The sequence below is a fragment of the Pseudophryne corroboree genome, chromosome 2 (assembly GCF_028390025.1).
Source record: "Pseudophryne corroboree isolate aPseCor3 chromosome 2, aPseCor3.hap2, whole genome shotgun sequence".
Classification (NCBI taxonomy): domain Eukaryota; kingdom Metazoa; phylum Chordata; class Amphibia; order Anura; family Myobatrachidae; genus Pseudophryne; species Pseudophryne corroboree.
In genome coordinates, this window is record NC_086445.1 from 928,694,548 (window position 1) to 928,711,851 (window position 17,304).

The following is a 17,304-nucleotide window of genomic DNA, read 5'->3' on the forward strand; positions in this document are numbered from 1 at the left end:
TAGCAAGTGATGCCGTTCCCCTCTACACATCCCCGTCACCGTCTGCAGTGTCAGAGTCGGTGTCCGTGTCATCCTGCAACATTGCAAGTGCATGTTTCTGAGAATTAATCGCAGGGGACCCCGAGGAGGCAGTATCAGACCAAACAACCATAGAGGACTGGAGGACCTGAGTGGCGTGCTCAGTCCTAGCAACTCTATCAGAAATCTGGGAAATAGTCCCCCTCAGAGAGACTAACCATTCTGGCTCTCTAGCAGGGATCTGCTCTAAAACTGTGCAATCCTGATTACACGGAATGGAGTCCTCTTGTGAGGATAAATCCTCTGCAGCATATGATACATTGTCTCTAGACATGTTACCACACACATGTGGCATACTGGAATGTTAGGAGACAACAGATTTTAGAAAGTTCCAAAAGCCTTTTGATTCTTAACAGTGAGTGGGGGGGTTTATGGCCCCAAAACCAGTTACTTGCAGACCCTGTGACATGTAAAGAGTTAGGACAGGAAGTGTAGGGGGTTTTAGTAGAAGGAACAAAGCAGAGGCTAGAGTTCAGTGTGAGCTGAGGACAGAGATGGAGGGCACAGGCTAGTGTCCAGGAGAAACGCAGTCTGGGGACTGTGGAACAAGCATAGTACTCCATAGTCCCTGGCATTATATAACAGCATGTAGGTGCTGCTAGAAAGAGAAAGATATATCCAGATTTGCAGTGTGAGAGCCACAGTATGCAGAGTACAGTAGAAGGAACCAGGAACAAAGGCATCTTCAAGGATACCCAAGAAGCAGGACGGGAGGTGTGAGTCTGCGGGAGAGGACGAGCTGGGTGAGTGGTAGGAACCACGTTTGGCAGAAGGCCCCCAGTAACGTGTCCATGAGAGATCCCGTTTAGATAGAGCCCCTAGCGAATGGGGGAGAGCACACTGAAATGAATCTCAGTTTGCGGAAGCCGCACTACTGATTCCCAGAGACTGCGCTGGTATGTACTGTACTGTAATGCTGCCACATCACTGTAAATGCTGTTATTGCCAGTGAAGCAAATAAACGGAGATGTAACCTGATGTAACCCATATGAATATTGTGCTGGAGAGGAGAAAGAGGAGTTAAATGTTATTGTCGTGATAACTCTGACCGAACTGTGAATAAACTACTTGCTTATGTGATGAAACGTCCTGGTGTGCAAGGCTTTTTAATATGACTGATGGACCGGCCGCTGCCCGGCTATCACAACTTGGCGTCCACGAACAGGATCGGTACCGAAGATTTATTTGACAATTTGGGGAAAACTTTATTGGGAGGGGCCCATGAAAGCCACCAAGCTCTTCTGACCCAGCGAACTGGGGAAGAAAGTGCCGGCACGGGCAGGTTCTAAGTGTTTGGCACAATTGCCAGAAGATGTTGGAACATTCATGATCATCTGTGACCCAGGACTGTAATTCACAGGAAAAAGGCAGCAGTATATGTGATTTGTGTTTCATGTGATGTTTTGCATGCCATGTTTTTCTGCTCATGTGATTGTTATATTGAGTGTTTGCATGCCATGTTTTTCTGCTCATGTGATTGTTATATTGTGTGTTTGCATGCCATGTTTTTCTGCTCATGTGATTGTTATATTGTGTGTTTTCATGCCATGTTTTTCGGCTCATGTGATTGTTATACTGTGTGTGATGTATACTGCAATTATGCTTGTTTATTGTGTGTTATGTTTTGACCTTGCTGTAGAGTATAAGAGACTGTTCCTTGCTAGACTTTTTGCAAGCTCATAGGTATATTGCGTGGGGACACGCAAGATTTTAGCAGGGGTGTATGTGGCATACTGGAATGTTAGGAGACAACAGATTTTAGAAAGTTCCAAAAGCCTTTTGATTCTTATCAGTGAGTGGGGGGGTTTATGGCCCCAAAACTAGTTACTTGCAGACCCTGTGACATGTAAAGAGTTAGGACAGGAAGTGAAGGGGGTTTTAGTAGAAGGAACAAAGCAGAGGCTAGAGTTCAGTGTGAGCTGAGGACAGAGATGGAGGGCACAGGCTAGTGTCCAGGAGAAACGCAGTCTGGGGACTGTGGAACAAGCATAGTACTCCATAGTCCCTGGCATTATAGAACAGCATGTAGGTGCTGCTAGAAAGAGAAAGATATATCCAGATTTGCAGTGTGAGAACCACAGTATGCAGAGTACAGTGGAAGGAACCAGGAACAAAGGCATCTTCAGGGATACCCAAGAAGCAGGACGGGAGGTGAGAGTCTGCGGGAGAGGACGAGCTGGGTGAGTGGTAGGAACCACGTTTGGCGGAAGGCCCCCAGTAACGTGTCCATGAGAGATCCCGTTTAGATAGAGCCCCTAGCGAATGGGGGAGAGCACACTGAAATGAATCTCAGTTTGCGGAAGCCGCACTACTGATTCCCAGAGACTGCGCTGGTATGTACTGTACTGTAATGCTGCCACATCACTGTAAATGCTGTTATTGCCAGTGAAGCAAATAAACGGAGATGTAACCTGATGTAACCCATATGAATATTGTGCTGGAGAGGAGAATGAGGAGTTAAATGTTATTGTCGTGATAACTCTGACCGAACTGTGAATAAACTACTTGCTTATGTGATGAAACGGCCTGGTGTGCAATGCTTTTAAAATCACTGATGGACCTGCCGCTGCTGGCTATCACACACACACACACACACACACACACACACAACACCCCACAAACACACAGGGTATTATGAAGGCAGAGTTTCCCCTCCTAAAAGAAATAAATAAAACTCTTTTACCAAGAGAACTCAGTAGAGCTCCCCTAGCTGTGACTGGCTCCTCTGGGCACATTTTCTAAACTGAGTCTGGTAGGAAGGGCATAAAGGGAGGAGCCACCCCACACTATTAAACTCTTAAAGTGCCAATGGCTCCTGGTGGACCCGTCTATACCCCATGGTACTAATATGGACCTCAGCATCCTCTAGGACAGTGTTTTTCAACCACTGTGCCGTGGTACACTAGTGTGCCCTGAGCAGTCTCCAGGTGTGCCGCCATAGAAGCGCAGCCAGGCCCATCAGTGTTTTGCTGCTACTGAGGCCCTGGAACGATCAATACTGGTGAGTTTAGTGGTTGCAGAGCCAGTTCTAATTTTGGGCCTGGGCAGTGTTGGGCTCTTCTGGCTTTCTCAGATGTGGCCCAGGCGTTACCCATGGAGAAGCTGCCACATGACATCCTAGGACACGCAACTGCACCATGCATCACCAATGTATTTGAGTGTGCCTTGGCAATATTTAAATCTTGTTCAGTGTGCCGCGAGTTGTAAAAGGTTGAAAATCTCTGCTCTAGGATGTAAGAGAAAATTCTGTACGCAATGTAGGAAAGGGTTCTTCACGGTAAAGGCAATAAAGATTTGGAACTCCCTGCCGGAGAAGGTAATAATGGCAGACTCTGTAAATGCATTTAAAAAAGGATTGGACATATTTCTAACTGGAAAAGTATCCAGGGTTATAGCATTTAGCATAGTGACATTAATATCAGGGAGTGGTAAGAATCATAGCAGTCAATTGGCACTAAACCATTACTTCAGCAGGTGCATTATAATATGAACAGCTTAACACAGAATACAGGTTGAACAAGATGGGTATTTTGCCTCTTTTCAACCTCAATAACTATGTAACCGTGTACCTCCATTCAGACCAGTGCCCCCTTCTACAATTTAGTGTTCTCCCTCGTGCGTCCCATCTCCCACCATCTGTGCAATAAAGGGGTAATTAGCAGAAATTACTGCGCCATAGAACACCCCCTACCATCTGCGGGACATCAAAAGTGCCGCTGATAACACCCCCCACCAGTGGCAGATTTAGCGGGGGCCGATTAGGGCGAACGCCCCCCCTACATGTACCGGCACCGGGATGGAGGCCGGGTCCCGCTGCGGTGGTGGGAACGGGGTGGAGAGCGGTGCAGCGCGGCGGGGGAAGGGGAGAGAGAGAGAGCGTCCTGACGCGCGTACAGCGGCCTCTGTTTTTACCACGCCCCCTCCTCCCTGTACGCACGTCAGGACGCTCTCTCGCTCTCCTCGTCCCCCGCCGCGCTGCACCGCTCTCCACCCCGTTCCCAATACCGCGGCGGGACCCGGCCTCCATTCACTGTCAGGTGTGTGTGTGAGTGTGTGTCTGTCAGGTGTGTGTGTGTCAGTGCCGTAACTAGGCATTTTAGCGCTGTGTGCAAGAAACGACAGTGGCGCCCCCCCATGTAAGATAGGGGCAGTGCGCGGCGTAGGCGCGCAAAAATTTTATAGGGGCGTGGCTTCACGGGGAAGGGGCGTGGCCACAAAATAATAGCAATTCATAGTACGGTGCACAGTAGTCTACATTATTCAAATTACGCTGCACAGTAGCGCCACTACACCAGGTAGAGCCCCTTTTATACATTACAACAGAACGCGTCCCCCTTTTTACACATTACGGCAGACAGTCCCCCTTTTTACACATTGCGGCAGCCAGTCCCCCTTTTTACACATTGCGGCAGCCAGGCCCCCTTTTTACACATTGCGGCAGCCAGGCCCCCTCTTTACACATTGCGGCAGCCAGTCCCCCTTTTTACACATTGCGGCAGACGGTGTCCCCCTGAGAGAGAGAGAGAGAGAGAGAGAGAGAGAAAGAGAGAGAGATATACTTACCATCTCCCTGCTGGCAGTCAGGCTCCTCGTGCAGCTCCCTCGGTGCAGGCAGTGAGGTGAGAAGGAGGAGGAGGGAGGGGGAGCAGGGAGCCGCAGCAGCGCTATGTCATTGGTAGTAAGCGCCGCTGCAGCATCCCCCTCTCCTTCCGTATTGGCTGCCCGGGCGCTGCTGTGGATGCTGGGATGGAGGAACCGCATCCCAGCATCCACAGCAGCGCCGGGCAGCCAATACAGAAGGAGAGGGGGATGCTGCAGCGGCGCTTACTACCAATGAAATAGCGCTGCTGCGGCTCCCTGCTCCCCCTCCCTCCTCCTCCTTCTCCGCTGCCCGGCGCTGGTCTCTTCTCCCTCCACAGCGCGGCGCACACAGCAGAGGCGGCATGTAATGAGTCAATTTGACTCATTTACATGCCGCTGTGTGTGTGTGAATTTCGCCTCATACATTGTGCTATAATGTGAATTTCACCTCATTCACTGTGCTATAATGTGCATTTCTCTGACGTCCTAGTGGATGCTGGGTACTCCGTAAGGACCATGGGGAATAGACGGGCTCCGCAGGAGACTGGGCACTCTTAAAAGAAAGATTAGGTACTATATCTGGTGTGCACTGGCTCCTCCCTCTATGCCCCTCCTCCAGACCTCAGTTAGAATCTGTGCCCGGCCAGAGCTGGATGCACCCTAGGGGCTCTCCTGAGCTTCCTAGAAAAGAAAGTATTTGTTTGTTTTTTTATTTTCAGTGAGATCTGCTGGCAACAGACTCACTGCTACGTGGGACTGAGGGGAGAGAATCGAACCTACCTGCTTGCAGCTAGCTTGGGCTTCTAAGGCTACTGGACACCATTAGCTCCAGAGGGATCGAACACAGGCCCAGTCCTCGGTCGTCCGGTCCCGGAGCCACGCCGCCGTCCCCCTTGCAGAGCCAAAAGAACCGAAGAGAAGTTGAAAATCGGCAGCTGAAGACTCCAGTCTTCATTAAGGTAGCGCACAGCACTGCAGCTGTGCGCCTTTGCTCCCTTAGCACACCACACACTCCGGTCACTGATGGGTGCAGGGTGCTGGGGGGGGGGGCGCCCTGGGCAGCAATTAGATTACCTTTTGGCAATAAAAACACACATAATACAGTCTAGTACTGTATATGTGTAAAAAACCCCGCCATTAAAGTACATAAAAGGACAGAATCCCACCGCTGAGGGGGCCGGGCCTTCTTCCTCAGCACACCGGCGCCATTTTCTCTTCACAGCTCAGCTGGAAGGAAGCTCCCCAGGCTCTCCCCTGCAGTATCCTGGTACACAAAGGGTAAAAAAGAGAGGGGGGGCACATAAATTTAGGCGCAAAACTGTGTATATAAGCTGTTATAGGGGAAAAATCACTCAGTATAGTGTACATCCCTGTATTATATAGCGCTGTGGTGTGTGCTGGCATACTCTCTCTCTGTCTCTCCAAAGGGCCTGGTGGGGGAACTGTCTTCAAATAGAGCATCCCCTGTGTGTGTGGTGTGTCGGTACGCGTGTGTCGACATGTCTGAGGTAAAAGGCTCCTCTAAGGAGGTGATAGAGCGGATATGTGTGTGGGAGGGTGTCTCCGTCGACAACGCCGACACCTGTTTGGATATGTGTAAGTGCTGAGGTAAAATTATTGCACAAAAGGTTAGGGAACAGAAAGGAAATCTACCCTGGTCTATCCCTATGTCACAGAGTCCTTCAGAGTCTCTCTATGCTCACTATCCAAAATAACAAACATTGGTATTGACACGGAGTTTAACTCCACTGTCGACTACGATAATGCAAAGTTACAGCCAAGAGGGCTAAAAGATATTCAATATATGATTATTGGAATAAAAGATGATTTGCATACCACTGATGACTCATCTGTCCCTGACACGAGAGTACACATGTTAAGGGGAAGAATGCTGAGGTAAATTTCCCTCCTCTCATGAGGAAAAAGAGCGGGAATCTCCAGACAAGAGACGGCAGCTTCCCACAAGAGAATTCTTAGGCTGTATCCTTTCCCCACTAGGGCCAGGATGTGTTGAGAATCTTCCCCTTGGGTGTCCTGTTTGCACTAGCTATTCTCAGGGATCCTGCAGATAGTGTGCACATTCTAGTATACTACCCAGACCGGCGATTGTGTCGGCATGGGTTTATAGCGCTGTGGCAGCGTGGACAGGTACCTTATCAGCAGAGATTGAGACCCTAGTATGCATATAAATATTTTAAGATGCTGTCTTAAGTGATAGATAGATATATAATTATAAAGCATGCCCAAAGGGACATGAGTATACTGGGTCCTAGAGTCAAAAGCTATGTCGATTTCTGCTTGACGTGTCCTGTAGAATATACATTGGACAGATGATGCCGACTTAAGAGGCATATGGAAGGCTGAGGATTGTGTGGAGAAAGGTTCTCGGGCCTGGTCTCCACAGCTATAGTTGGTAATTCTGCTAGTTTGCCCTATATTCCTGCACAGCCTAGGAAAGCACGACATTATTAAATGCAGCTTTTCGAATAAAGAAACAAGAAAGTCTGAGGTGCGTCCTTTCTTGTCAGAGTCGGGGGCAGAGGAAAGAAGCTGTACAACACAGCTAGTCCCCAGGAACAGAAGTCCTCCCCGGCCTCTACAAAAATCCACCGCATGTCGCTGGGGCTCCACAGGCGGAGCTAGGCCCGGTGGGGACACGCCTTCGTAAGTTCAGCCACAAGTGGGTTCACTCCCTGTTAGATCCCTGGGCAATAGAAATTGTGTCGCAGGAATACAGGCTGGACTGTGAGAAGATGCCCCCTCACCGAGGACCCGGCGGGCTTCCCCCCAAGAGAGGGAGCCAGTGTTAACTGCAATTCGTAAATTGTATCTTCAACAGGTGGTGGTCAAGGGTCCCCTTCTTCAACAAGAGGGTGTTATTATTCAACCATGTTATAATCCCGAAACCAGACGGTTCGGTTAGACCCATATTGAATTAAAATCCCTGAACATATACCTGAAAAGGTTCAAGTTCAAGATGGAATCGCTAAGAGCGGTCATTGCAAGCCTGAAAAGGGGGAGACTTTATCGTGAATCGGGACATAAGGGATGCATACCTTCATGTCCCCATTTATCCACCTCATCAGGCGTACCTCAGAATTGCGGTACGGGATTGTCATTACCAATTTCACCAAGGTAATGGCGGATATGATGGTGCTCCTACGGAAGCAAGGTGTCACTATTATCACATACTTGGATGATCTCCTCATAAAAGCGAGATCAAGAGAGCAGTTGCTGGACAGCGTATCACCTTCTCTGGAAGTGAAACGGCAACACGACTGGATTCTATATATTCCGAAGTCGCAGTTGGTTCCTACAGCTCATCTGCCTCGCCTAGGCATGATCCTAGACACAGATCAGAAAAGGGTTTATCTCCCGATAGAGAGAGCTCAGGAGCTCATGACACTGGTCAGGAATCTATTGAAAACCAAAACAGGTGTCAGTGCATCACTGCACTCGAGTCCTGGGAAGGATGGTGGCATCATACGAGGCCATCCCCTTCGGCTGGTTCCATGCAAGGACAATGGAACTTACTGGACAAGTGGTCCGTATCACATCTTCAGATGCATCGGTTAATCACCCTATCCCCCAGGGCCAGGGTGTCTCTCCTGTGGTGGCTGCGGAGTGCTCACCTTCTCGAGGGCCGCAGATTCGGCATTCAGGACTGGGTCCTGGTGACCACGGATGCAAGCCTCCGAGGGTGGGGGGCAGTTACACAGGGAAGAAAATTCCAAGGTTTGTGGTCAAGCCAACAGACTTGCCTTCACATCAATATCCTGGAACTAAGGGCCATATACAACGCCCTAAGTCAAGCGGAGTTCCTGCTTCGCGACCAACCGGTTCTGATCCAGTCAGACCGCAGGGGCTCATGTAAACCGCCAAGGCGGCGCAAGGAGCAGGGTGGCGAGGGTAGAAGCCACCAGAATTCTTCGCTGGGCGGAGAATCAAGTAAGCGCACTGTCAGCAGTGTTCATTCCGGGAGTGGACAACTGGGAAGCAGACTTCCTCAGCAGGCACGACCTCCACCCGGGAAAGTGGTGACTTCATCAGGAAGTCTTCACGCAGTTTTGCAAATTGATGGGAACTGCCTCAGGTGGACTACATGGCGTCCCACCTCAATAAAAAGATAAAAAAGGTTTTACGCTGGGTCAAGGGACTCTCAGGGGATAGCTGTGGTCGCACTAGTAACACCGTGGGTGTTCCAGTCGGTCTATATATTCCCTCCTCTTCCTCTCAGACCCAAGGGCTGAGAATTGTAATAAAAGGAGAAGTGTGAACAATATTCTTTGCTCCGGATTGGCCAAGAAGGACTCGGTACCCGGAACTGCAAGAAATGCTCTCAGAGGACCCATGGCCTCTGCCTCTCAGACAGGACATGTTGCAACAGGGGCCCTGTCTGTTCCAAGACTTACCGCGTCTGCGTTGGACGGCATGGCGGTTGAACGCCGGATCCTAGCGGAAAAGGGCATTCCGGATGCAGTTATTCCTACGCTGATAAAGGCTAGGAAAGACGTGACAGCAAGACTTTTTCACTGTATATGGCGAAAATAGGTTGCTTGGTGTGTGGCCGGGAAGGCCCTACGGAGGAATTCCAGCGGGGTCGATTCCTGCACTTCCTACAGTCAGGAGTGACTATGGGCCTAAAATTAGGATCCATAAAGGCCAAGATTTCGGCCCTATCCCTTTTTCTCTCAAAAAGAACTGGCTTCACTGCCTGAAGTTCGGACGTTGTTACAGGGGTGCTGCATATTCAGCCCCCTTTTGTGCCTCCAGTGGCACCTTGGGATCTTAACGTTGTGTTGGATTCCTAAAATCCCACTGGTTTGAGCCACTTAAGACCGTGGAGCTAAAATATCTCACGTGGAACGTGGTCATGCTTTGGCCTTAGCTTGGACTAAGCGTGTGTCAGAATTGGCGGCTTTGTCATGTAAAAGCCCATATCTGATCTTCCATATGGAAAGGGCAGAATGGAGGACTCGTCCCCAATTTCTCCCTAAGGTGATATCATCGTTTCATTTGAACCAACCTATTGTGGTGCCTGTGGCTACTAGGGACTTGGAGGATTCCAAGTTGCTGGACGTAGTCCGGGCCCTGAAAATCTATGTTTCCTGGACGGCTAGAGTCAGAAAAACTGACTCGCTGTTTATCCTGCATGTACCCAACAAGCTGGGTGCTCCTGCTTCAAAGCAGACTATTGCTCGCTGGATCTGTAGCACGATTCAGCTTGCGCATTCTGCGGCTGGACTGCCACATCCTAAATCAGTGAAAGCCCATTCCACAAGGAAGGTGGGCTCTTCTTGGGCGGCTGCCTGAGGGGTCTCGGCTTTACAACTTTGCCGAGCTGCTACTTGGTCGGGTTCAAACACTTTTGCAAAATTCTACAAGTTTGATACCCTGGCTGAGGAGGACCTTGAGTTTGCTCATTCGGTGCTGCAGAGTCATCCGCACTCTCCCGCCCGTTTGGGAGCTTTGGTATAATCCCCATGGTCCTTACGGAGTACCCAGCATCCACTAGGACGTCAGAGAAAATAAGAATTTACTCACCGGTAATTCTATTTCTCGTAGTCCGTAGTGGATGCTGGGAGCCCGTCCCAAGTGCGGACTTTCTGCAATACGTGTATATAGTTATTGCTTAACTAAAGGGTTATTGTTATGAGCCATCTATTACATGAGGCTCAGTTGTTATTCATACTGTTAACTGGGTATAGTTATCACAAGTTTTACGGTGTGATTGGTGTGGCTGGTATGAGTCTTACCCTGGATTCCAAATCCTTTCCTAGTAATGTCAGCTCTTCCGGGCACAGTTTCCTTAACTGAGGTCTGGAGGAGGGGCATAGAGGGAGGAGCCAGTGCACACCAGATATAGTACCTAATCTTTCTTTTAAGAGTGCCCAGTCTCCTGCGGAGCCCGTCTATTCCCCATGGTCCTTACGGAGTACCCAGCATCCACTACGGACTACGAGAAATAGAATTACCGGTGAGTAAATTCTTATTTTCACCTCATTCACTGTGCTATAATGTGCATTTCACCTCATTCACTGTGCTATAATGTGCATTTCACCTCATTCACTGTGCTATAATGTGCATTTCACCTCATTCACTGTGATATAATGTGAATTTCGGCTCATTCTGCGTGCTATGATGTGCATTTAGGATCATTCTGCGTGCTATGATGTGCATTTAGGATCATTCTGCGTGCTATGATGTGCCTTTAGGATCATTCTGCGTGCTATGATGTGCATTTAGGATCATTCTGCGTGCTATGATGTGCATTTAGGATCATTCTGCGTGCTATGATATGCATTTAGGATCATTCTGCGTGCTATGATGTGAATTTCGGATCATTCTGCGGGCTATGATGTGCATTTAGGGTCATTCTGCGTGCTATGATGTGCATTTCGGATCATTCTGCGTGCTATGATGTGAATTTCGGATCATTCTGCGTGCTATGATGTGAATTTCGGATCATTCTGCGTGCTATGATGTGCATTTCGGATCATTCTGCGTGCTATGATGTGCATTTAGGATCATTCTGCGTGCTATGATGTGCATTTAGGATAATTCTGCGTGCTATGATGTGCATTTAGGATCATTCTGTGTGCTATGATGTGAATTTTGGCTCATTCTGCGTGCTATGATGTGAATTTTGGCTCATTCTGCATGCTATGATGTGAATTTCGGCTTATACAGTGTGCTATAATGTGAATTTCAGCTCATTCAGTGTGCTACAATGTGAATTTCGGCTCATTCACTGTGCTATAATGTGAATTTCGGATCATACTGTGTGCTACATTGTGAATTTCAGCTCATACAGTGTGCTATAATGTGAATTTCGGCTTATTCTGTGTGCTGTAGAAACAGAATTTGTCGGCAGATAAGAACCACTTGGCCCATCTAGTCTGCCCCTTTTTTTTTTTTTTTTTTACATTATTTTTATCTCTAACCTTATCTGATCCTTATTTCTTTGTAAGAATATCCTTATGTCTATCCCATGCATGTTTAAATTGCCCTACTGTCTTAGCCTCTACCACCCCTGATGGAAGGAATGGCGAGTCGCCAGTCTGTATCACCAGTGCGCAGGGTTCTCTCCACTAACTGGCAACATTTTATTAGTAATGGCAACAATAGGAAATTTTAGAAGCGAACGGGAAGGGCATTACTAAGTGGGAGGGGCTATGATTAGGGGAGGAGTCATAATTCTTAAACCGCCCCCCCTAAAAGTTAAGTCTAGATCCGCCACTGCCCCCCACCCCTGCAGCTGGAGGATGGGTAGGGGGGCCCCCAGTGCAATGCTTTGCCTAGGGCTTACAAGTACTGCTGCTAAGACAGTACTGTGTATAATATGTAAAATGTTACATTTGATACCTTAAAAATATTCCATATGGGAAATACACAATATAGACAATATAAAGTAATATGTGGTGCTGTTGGGTGACAGCCGGAACGGTCCGGACAGCTGACAGTCCGCTTTCATTCCGGCAGTCCTCCCGCCTCCCCTCTGACAGCGGCCACAAACATCCCCTTCCCCGGACTCAGCCGCTGCAGAGGTCTCTACGGGCAGCCGGCTCGGTCTGCAGACCGGTTCCTGTCTTCACCTATTCCGAACAGTTGAGCCCCAGCAGGAGGGGGAGCGGCCTCTAGAGGCGCCATGCTGCGGTTTACTATAAAGACCTAAGAGAAAGAGGTGTCACAGAGCGCTGTATAGTTTCCTTTCCCTGTATACTTCCTGTGTTGTCGGTGACGTACTTCCGGTACACACAGCAATGGCGTTGGAAACCGTGCCGAAAGATCTGAGGCACCTGAGAGCATGCCTGCTGTGTTCTGTGGTGAAGGTGAGGGATCTCCTGGCGTAGGACGTGTAAATCATAGTACATATGACATTGCTGACTTTAGTTGGTGATGCTTTAGCAGTGAGAGCTGCCTGGGAAACCGCTGTATCTTCCCATAAGACTGCTGAAGTATATGGTTCATATTTATTTATTTTTTGGGGGGGAGGTGGGGACTGTGCATGTATTTGCTGTCTCTCACTTGTGTGTATTTATACACATACATACATCTGGTCTTCTCTTTTACCAGTTCTTGAGGAATCCTGGAGAATGTTGCGTTAAATGCAAATGTATTGATGATGCTGATTGGATGACATATCAGTGCTATCAGCATTTGCACTGTATGTTGGAATCCTTCTAAGTTGGCAGGATGTTTATCCTTTGAGGACATTACCTGACTGCTTCAGGGACTATGTAGTATACTTTGTGCCGAGAACCTCAGATGCAGGAAGTAAATTGGTTTCTCTGACGTCCTAGTGGATGCTGGGAACTCCGTAAGGACCATGGGGAATAGCGGGCTCCGAAGGAGGCTGGGCACTCTAGAAAGATCTTAGACTACCTGGTGTGCACTGGCTTCTCCCACTATGACCCTCCTCCAAGCCTCAGTTAGATTTCGTGCCCGGCCGAGGTTGGATGCACACTAGGGGCTCTCCTGAGCTCTTAGAAAGAAATAGACTTAGGTTTTTTTATTTTCAGTGAGACCTGCTGGCAACAGGCTCACTGCAGCGAGGGACTAAGGGGAGAAGAAGCGAACTCGCCTGCTTGCAGCCGGATTGGGCTTCTTAGGCTACTGGACACCATTAACTCCAGAGGGATCGACCGCAGGCCCAGTCCTTGGTGTTCGGTCCCGGAGCCGCGCCGCCGTCCCCCTTACAGAGCCAGAAGCAAGAAGATGGTCCGGAAAATCGGCGGCATGAAGACTCAGTCTTCACCAAGGTAGCGCACAGCACTGCAGCTGTGCGCCATTGCTCCTCTCACACACTTCACACTCCGGTCACTGAGGGTGCAGGGCGCTGGGGGGGGGCGCCCTGAGGCAGCAATAAAAACACCTTGGCTGGCAAAAATACCTCAATATATAGCCCCAGGGGCTATATATGAGGTAAATACTCCTGCCAGATTCCATAAAAAAGCGGGAGAATAGGCCGCGGAAAAGGGGCGGAGCTATCTCCCTCAAGCACACTGGCGCCATTTTCCCTCACAGCTCCGATGGAGGGAAGCTCCCTAGCTCTCCCCTGCAGTTTACAACACAGAAAAGGGTTAAAAAAGAGAGGGGGGGCATTTAATTTAGGCGCAGTATACATTATATAAAAAAAGCAGCTACAGGGGGACATAACTCAGTTAGTCCCTGCATTATATAGCGCTCTGGTGTGTGCTGGCATACTCTCACTCTGTCCTCCCAAAGGGCTTTTGTGGGTCCTGTCCTCGTTTAGAGCATTCCCTGTGTGTCTGCGGTGTGTCGGTACGGCTGTGTCGACATGTTGAATGAGGAGGCTTATATGGTGACGGAGCAGAGGCTGATATATGTGATGTAGCCCCCTGTGGGGCCGACACCAGAGTGGATGGATAGGTGAAGGGTATTAACCGACAGTGTCAACTCCTTACATAAAAGGGTGGATGACGTAACGGCTGTGGGACAGCCGGCTTCTCAGCCCGCGCCTGCCCAGGCGTCTCAAAGGCCATCAGGGGCTCAAAAACGCCCGCTCTCTCAGATGGCAGACACAGATGTCGACACGGAGTCTGACTCCAGTGTCGACAAGGTTGAGACATATACACAATCCACTAGGAACACCCGTGACTTGATCCCGGCAATAAAAAATGTTACACATTTCTGACATTAACCCAAGCACCTCTAAAAATGGGTTTTTAGGTTTGGGGAGAAAAAACAGGCAGTGTTTTGTTCCCCCATCAGATGAATGAATGAAGTGTGTGAAAAGCGTGGGTTCCCCCGTTTAGAAAATGGTAATATCTAAAAAGTTACTGATGGCGTACCATTTCCCGCCAGGAGGATAAGTTACGCTGGGAGATATCCCCTAGGGTGGATAAGGCGCTCACACGGTTGTCAAAAATCCTGAAGTCTGTATTTACACACTCAGGTACTAGACGGAGACCTGCGGATCGTGCTGCTGCAGCGTGGTCGGTGACCCTGTCAAACATGAACATATTAAAGACGTCGTCTTATATATGAGGGATGCACAGAGGGATATTTTGCCGGCTGGCATCCAAAATGAATGTAATGTCCATTCTGTCAGGAGGGTATTAGAGACCTGTCACGGGACAGCTGATGCTGACTTTAAAAAGATTCTGCCTTATAAGGGTGAGGAATTATTTGGGGATGGTCTCTGGGACCTCGTATCCACAGCCACAGCTGGGAAGAAATATTTTTACCTCAGGTTTCCTCACAGACTAAGAAAGCACTGTATCAGGTACAGTCCTTTCGGCTTCAGAAAAGCAAGCGGGTCAAAGGCGTTTCCCTTCTGTACAGAGACAAGGGAAGAGGGAAAAAGCTGCACCAGTCAGCCTGCTCCCAGATTCAAAATTATTCTTCTCGCTTCCTCTGAGCCCACAGCATGACGCGGGGGCTCCACAGGTGTAGCCAGGTACGGTGGGGGGCCGTCTAAAAAATTTCAGCGATAAGTGGGCTCGCTCACAGGTGGATCCCTGTTTCTTTCAAGAAGTATGTCAGGGGTACAAGCTGGAATTCGAGATATCTCCCCCCAGCCGTTTCCTAGATTATGGCTTGCCGACAACTCCCTCAGGCAGGGAGGCTGTACTAAAGGAAATTAATAAGCAGTATTCCCAACAGGTAATACTCAAGTGCCCCTACTTCAACAAGGACGGGGTTACTATTCTACACGGGTTGGGGTACCGAAACCGCATGGTTCGGTGTGACCCATTTATATTAAAATCCTTGAACACATACATAAAAAAATTCAAGTTCAAGATGGAATCGCTCGGGGCGGTTACTGCAAGCCTGGACGAGGGGGATTACATGGTATCCCAGGACATCAAGGATGCTTACCTGCATGTCCCCATTTACCATCCTCGCCAGAAGTACCTCAGATTTGTGGTACAGGATTACCATTACTAAGTCCAGACAGGACTGTACAAGGCACCGAGGGTGTTTACCGGGGTAATGGCCGAAATTATGATACTCCTTCGAAAAAAGGGAGTTTTAATTATCCCGTACTTGGACAATCTCCTTATAAGGGCGAGGTCCAAGGAGCAGTTGCTAGTCGGGGTAGCACTATTTTGGAAAGTGCTACAACAGCAGAGTTGGATTCTAAACAGTCCAAAGTCACAGCTGGTTCCTATGACACGTCTACTGTTCCTGGGGATGGTTCTGGACACAGACCAGAAATAAGTGTTTCTCCGGGAGGAGAAAGCCAAGGAGCTGTCATCTCTAGTCAGAGACCTCCTGAAGCCAAAACAGGTATCGGTGCATCATTGCACGCGAATCCTGGGAAAAAGGGTAGCTTTCTACGAAGCAATCCCATTCGGCAGGTTCCATGCAAGAACTTTTCAGTGGGACCTGTTGGACAAGTGGTCCGGATCGCATCTTCAAATGCATCAGCTGATAACCCTGTCTCCAAGGACCAGGGTATCTCTAAAATGGTGGCTGCAGAGTGCCCATCTTGAGGGCCGCAGGTTCGACATACTTGACTAGGTCCTAGTGACCATGGAGGCCAGCCTTTGAGGCTGGGGGCAGTCACACAGGGAAGAAAATTCCAAGGACTTTGGTCAAGTCAGGTGACTTCTCTACACAGGCAAGGCCTCTGCTTCAAAACCAGCCGGTACTGATCCAATCGGACAACATCACGGCGGTCGCCCATGTAAACCAACAGGGCGACACAAGAAGCAGGATGGCGATGGCAAAAGCCACAAGGATTCTCCGATGGACGGAAAATCATGTGTTAGCACTGTCAACAGTGTTCATTCCCGGAGTGGACAACTGGGAAGCTGATCTTCTCAGCAGACACGACCTCCACCCGGGAGAGTGGAGACTTCATCCAGAAGTCTTCCAAAGGATTGTACACCTTTGGGAAAGGCCACAGGTGGACATGATGGCGTCCCGCCTCAACAAAAAGCTATAAAAGATATTGCGCCAGGTCAAGGGACCCTCAGGCGATAGTTGTGGACGCTCTGGTAACACCGTGGGTGTACCAGTCGTTTTATGTGTTCCCTCCTCTGCCCCTCATACCAAAGGTATTGAGAATAATAATAAGAAGGCGAGGAGTAAGAACGATACTCGTGGTTCCGGATTGGCCAAGAAGAGCTTGGTACCCAGAACTTAAAAAAATTATATCAGAGGACCCATGGCCTCTGCTGCTCAGACAGGACCTGCGGCAGCAGGGGCCCTGTCTGTTCCAAAACTTACCGCGGCTGCGTTTGACGGCATGGCGGTTGAACGCCGGATCCTGAAGGAAAAGGGCATTCCGGAGGAAGTCATTCCTACGCTTATTAAAGCTAGGAAAGAGGTTACAGCAAATCATTATCACCGCATAAGGCGGAAGTATGTTGCATGGTGTGAGGCCGAAAAGGCCCCAACAGAGGAATTTCAACTAGGTCGATTTTCTGCATTTCCTGCAAGCAGGAGTGAATATGGGCCTAAAACTGGGCTCCATTAAGGTACAGATCTCGGCTCTGTCGATTTTTCTTTCAAAAAGAACTAGCTTCAGTACCTGAAATTCAGACTTTTGTAAAGGGAGTGCTGCATATTCAGCCCCTGTTTGTGGCACCTTGGGATCTCAACGTGGTGTTGAGTTTCTTAAAATCACATTGGTTTGTACCACTAAAAACCGTGGATCTGAAATATCTCACG

At 49.0% G+C, this 17,304-nt stretch overlaps 1 protein-coding gene across 2 annotated transcripts in view; it reads left to right on the plus strand.

Annotated features, from left to right (window-relative positions):
• Positions 1-12,336: 12,336 nt before the first annotated feature.
• SUPT4H1 (SPT4 homolog, DSIF elongation factor subunit) overlaps positions 12,337-17,304 on the plus strand; it is a 51,642-nt gene continuing 46,674 nt past the window's right edge. The window contains exon 1 of one of the 2 annotated variants that reach the window (XM_063956201.1): positions 12,337-12,491. In XM_063956201.1, the coding sequence (XP_063812271.1) occupies positions 12,423-12,491 (69 nt within the window). In that variant the 5' untranslated portion in view covers positions 12,337-12,422. The remainder of the gene's footprint in view (positions 12,492-17,304) is intronic. The other variant, XM_063956200.1, reaches the window with a different exon arrangement.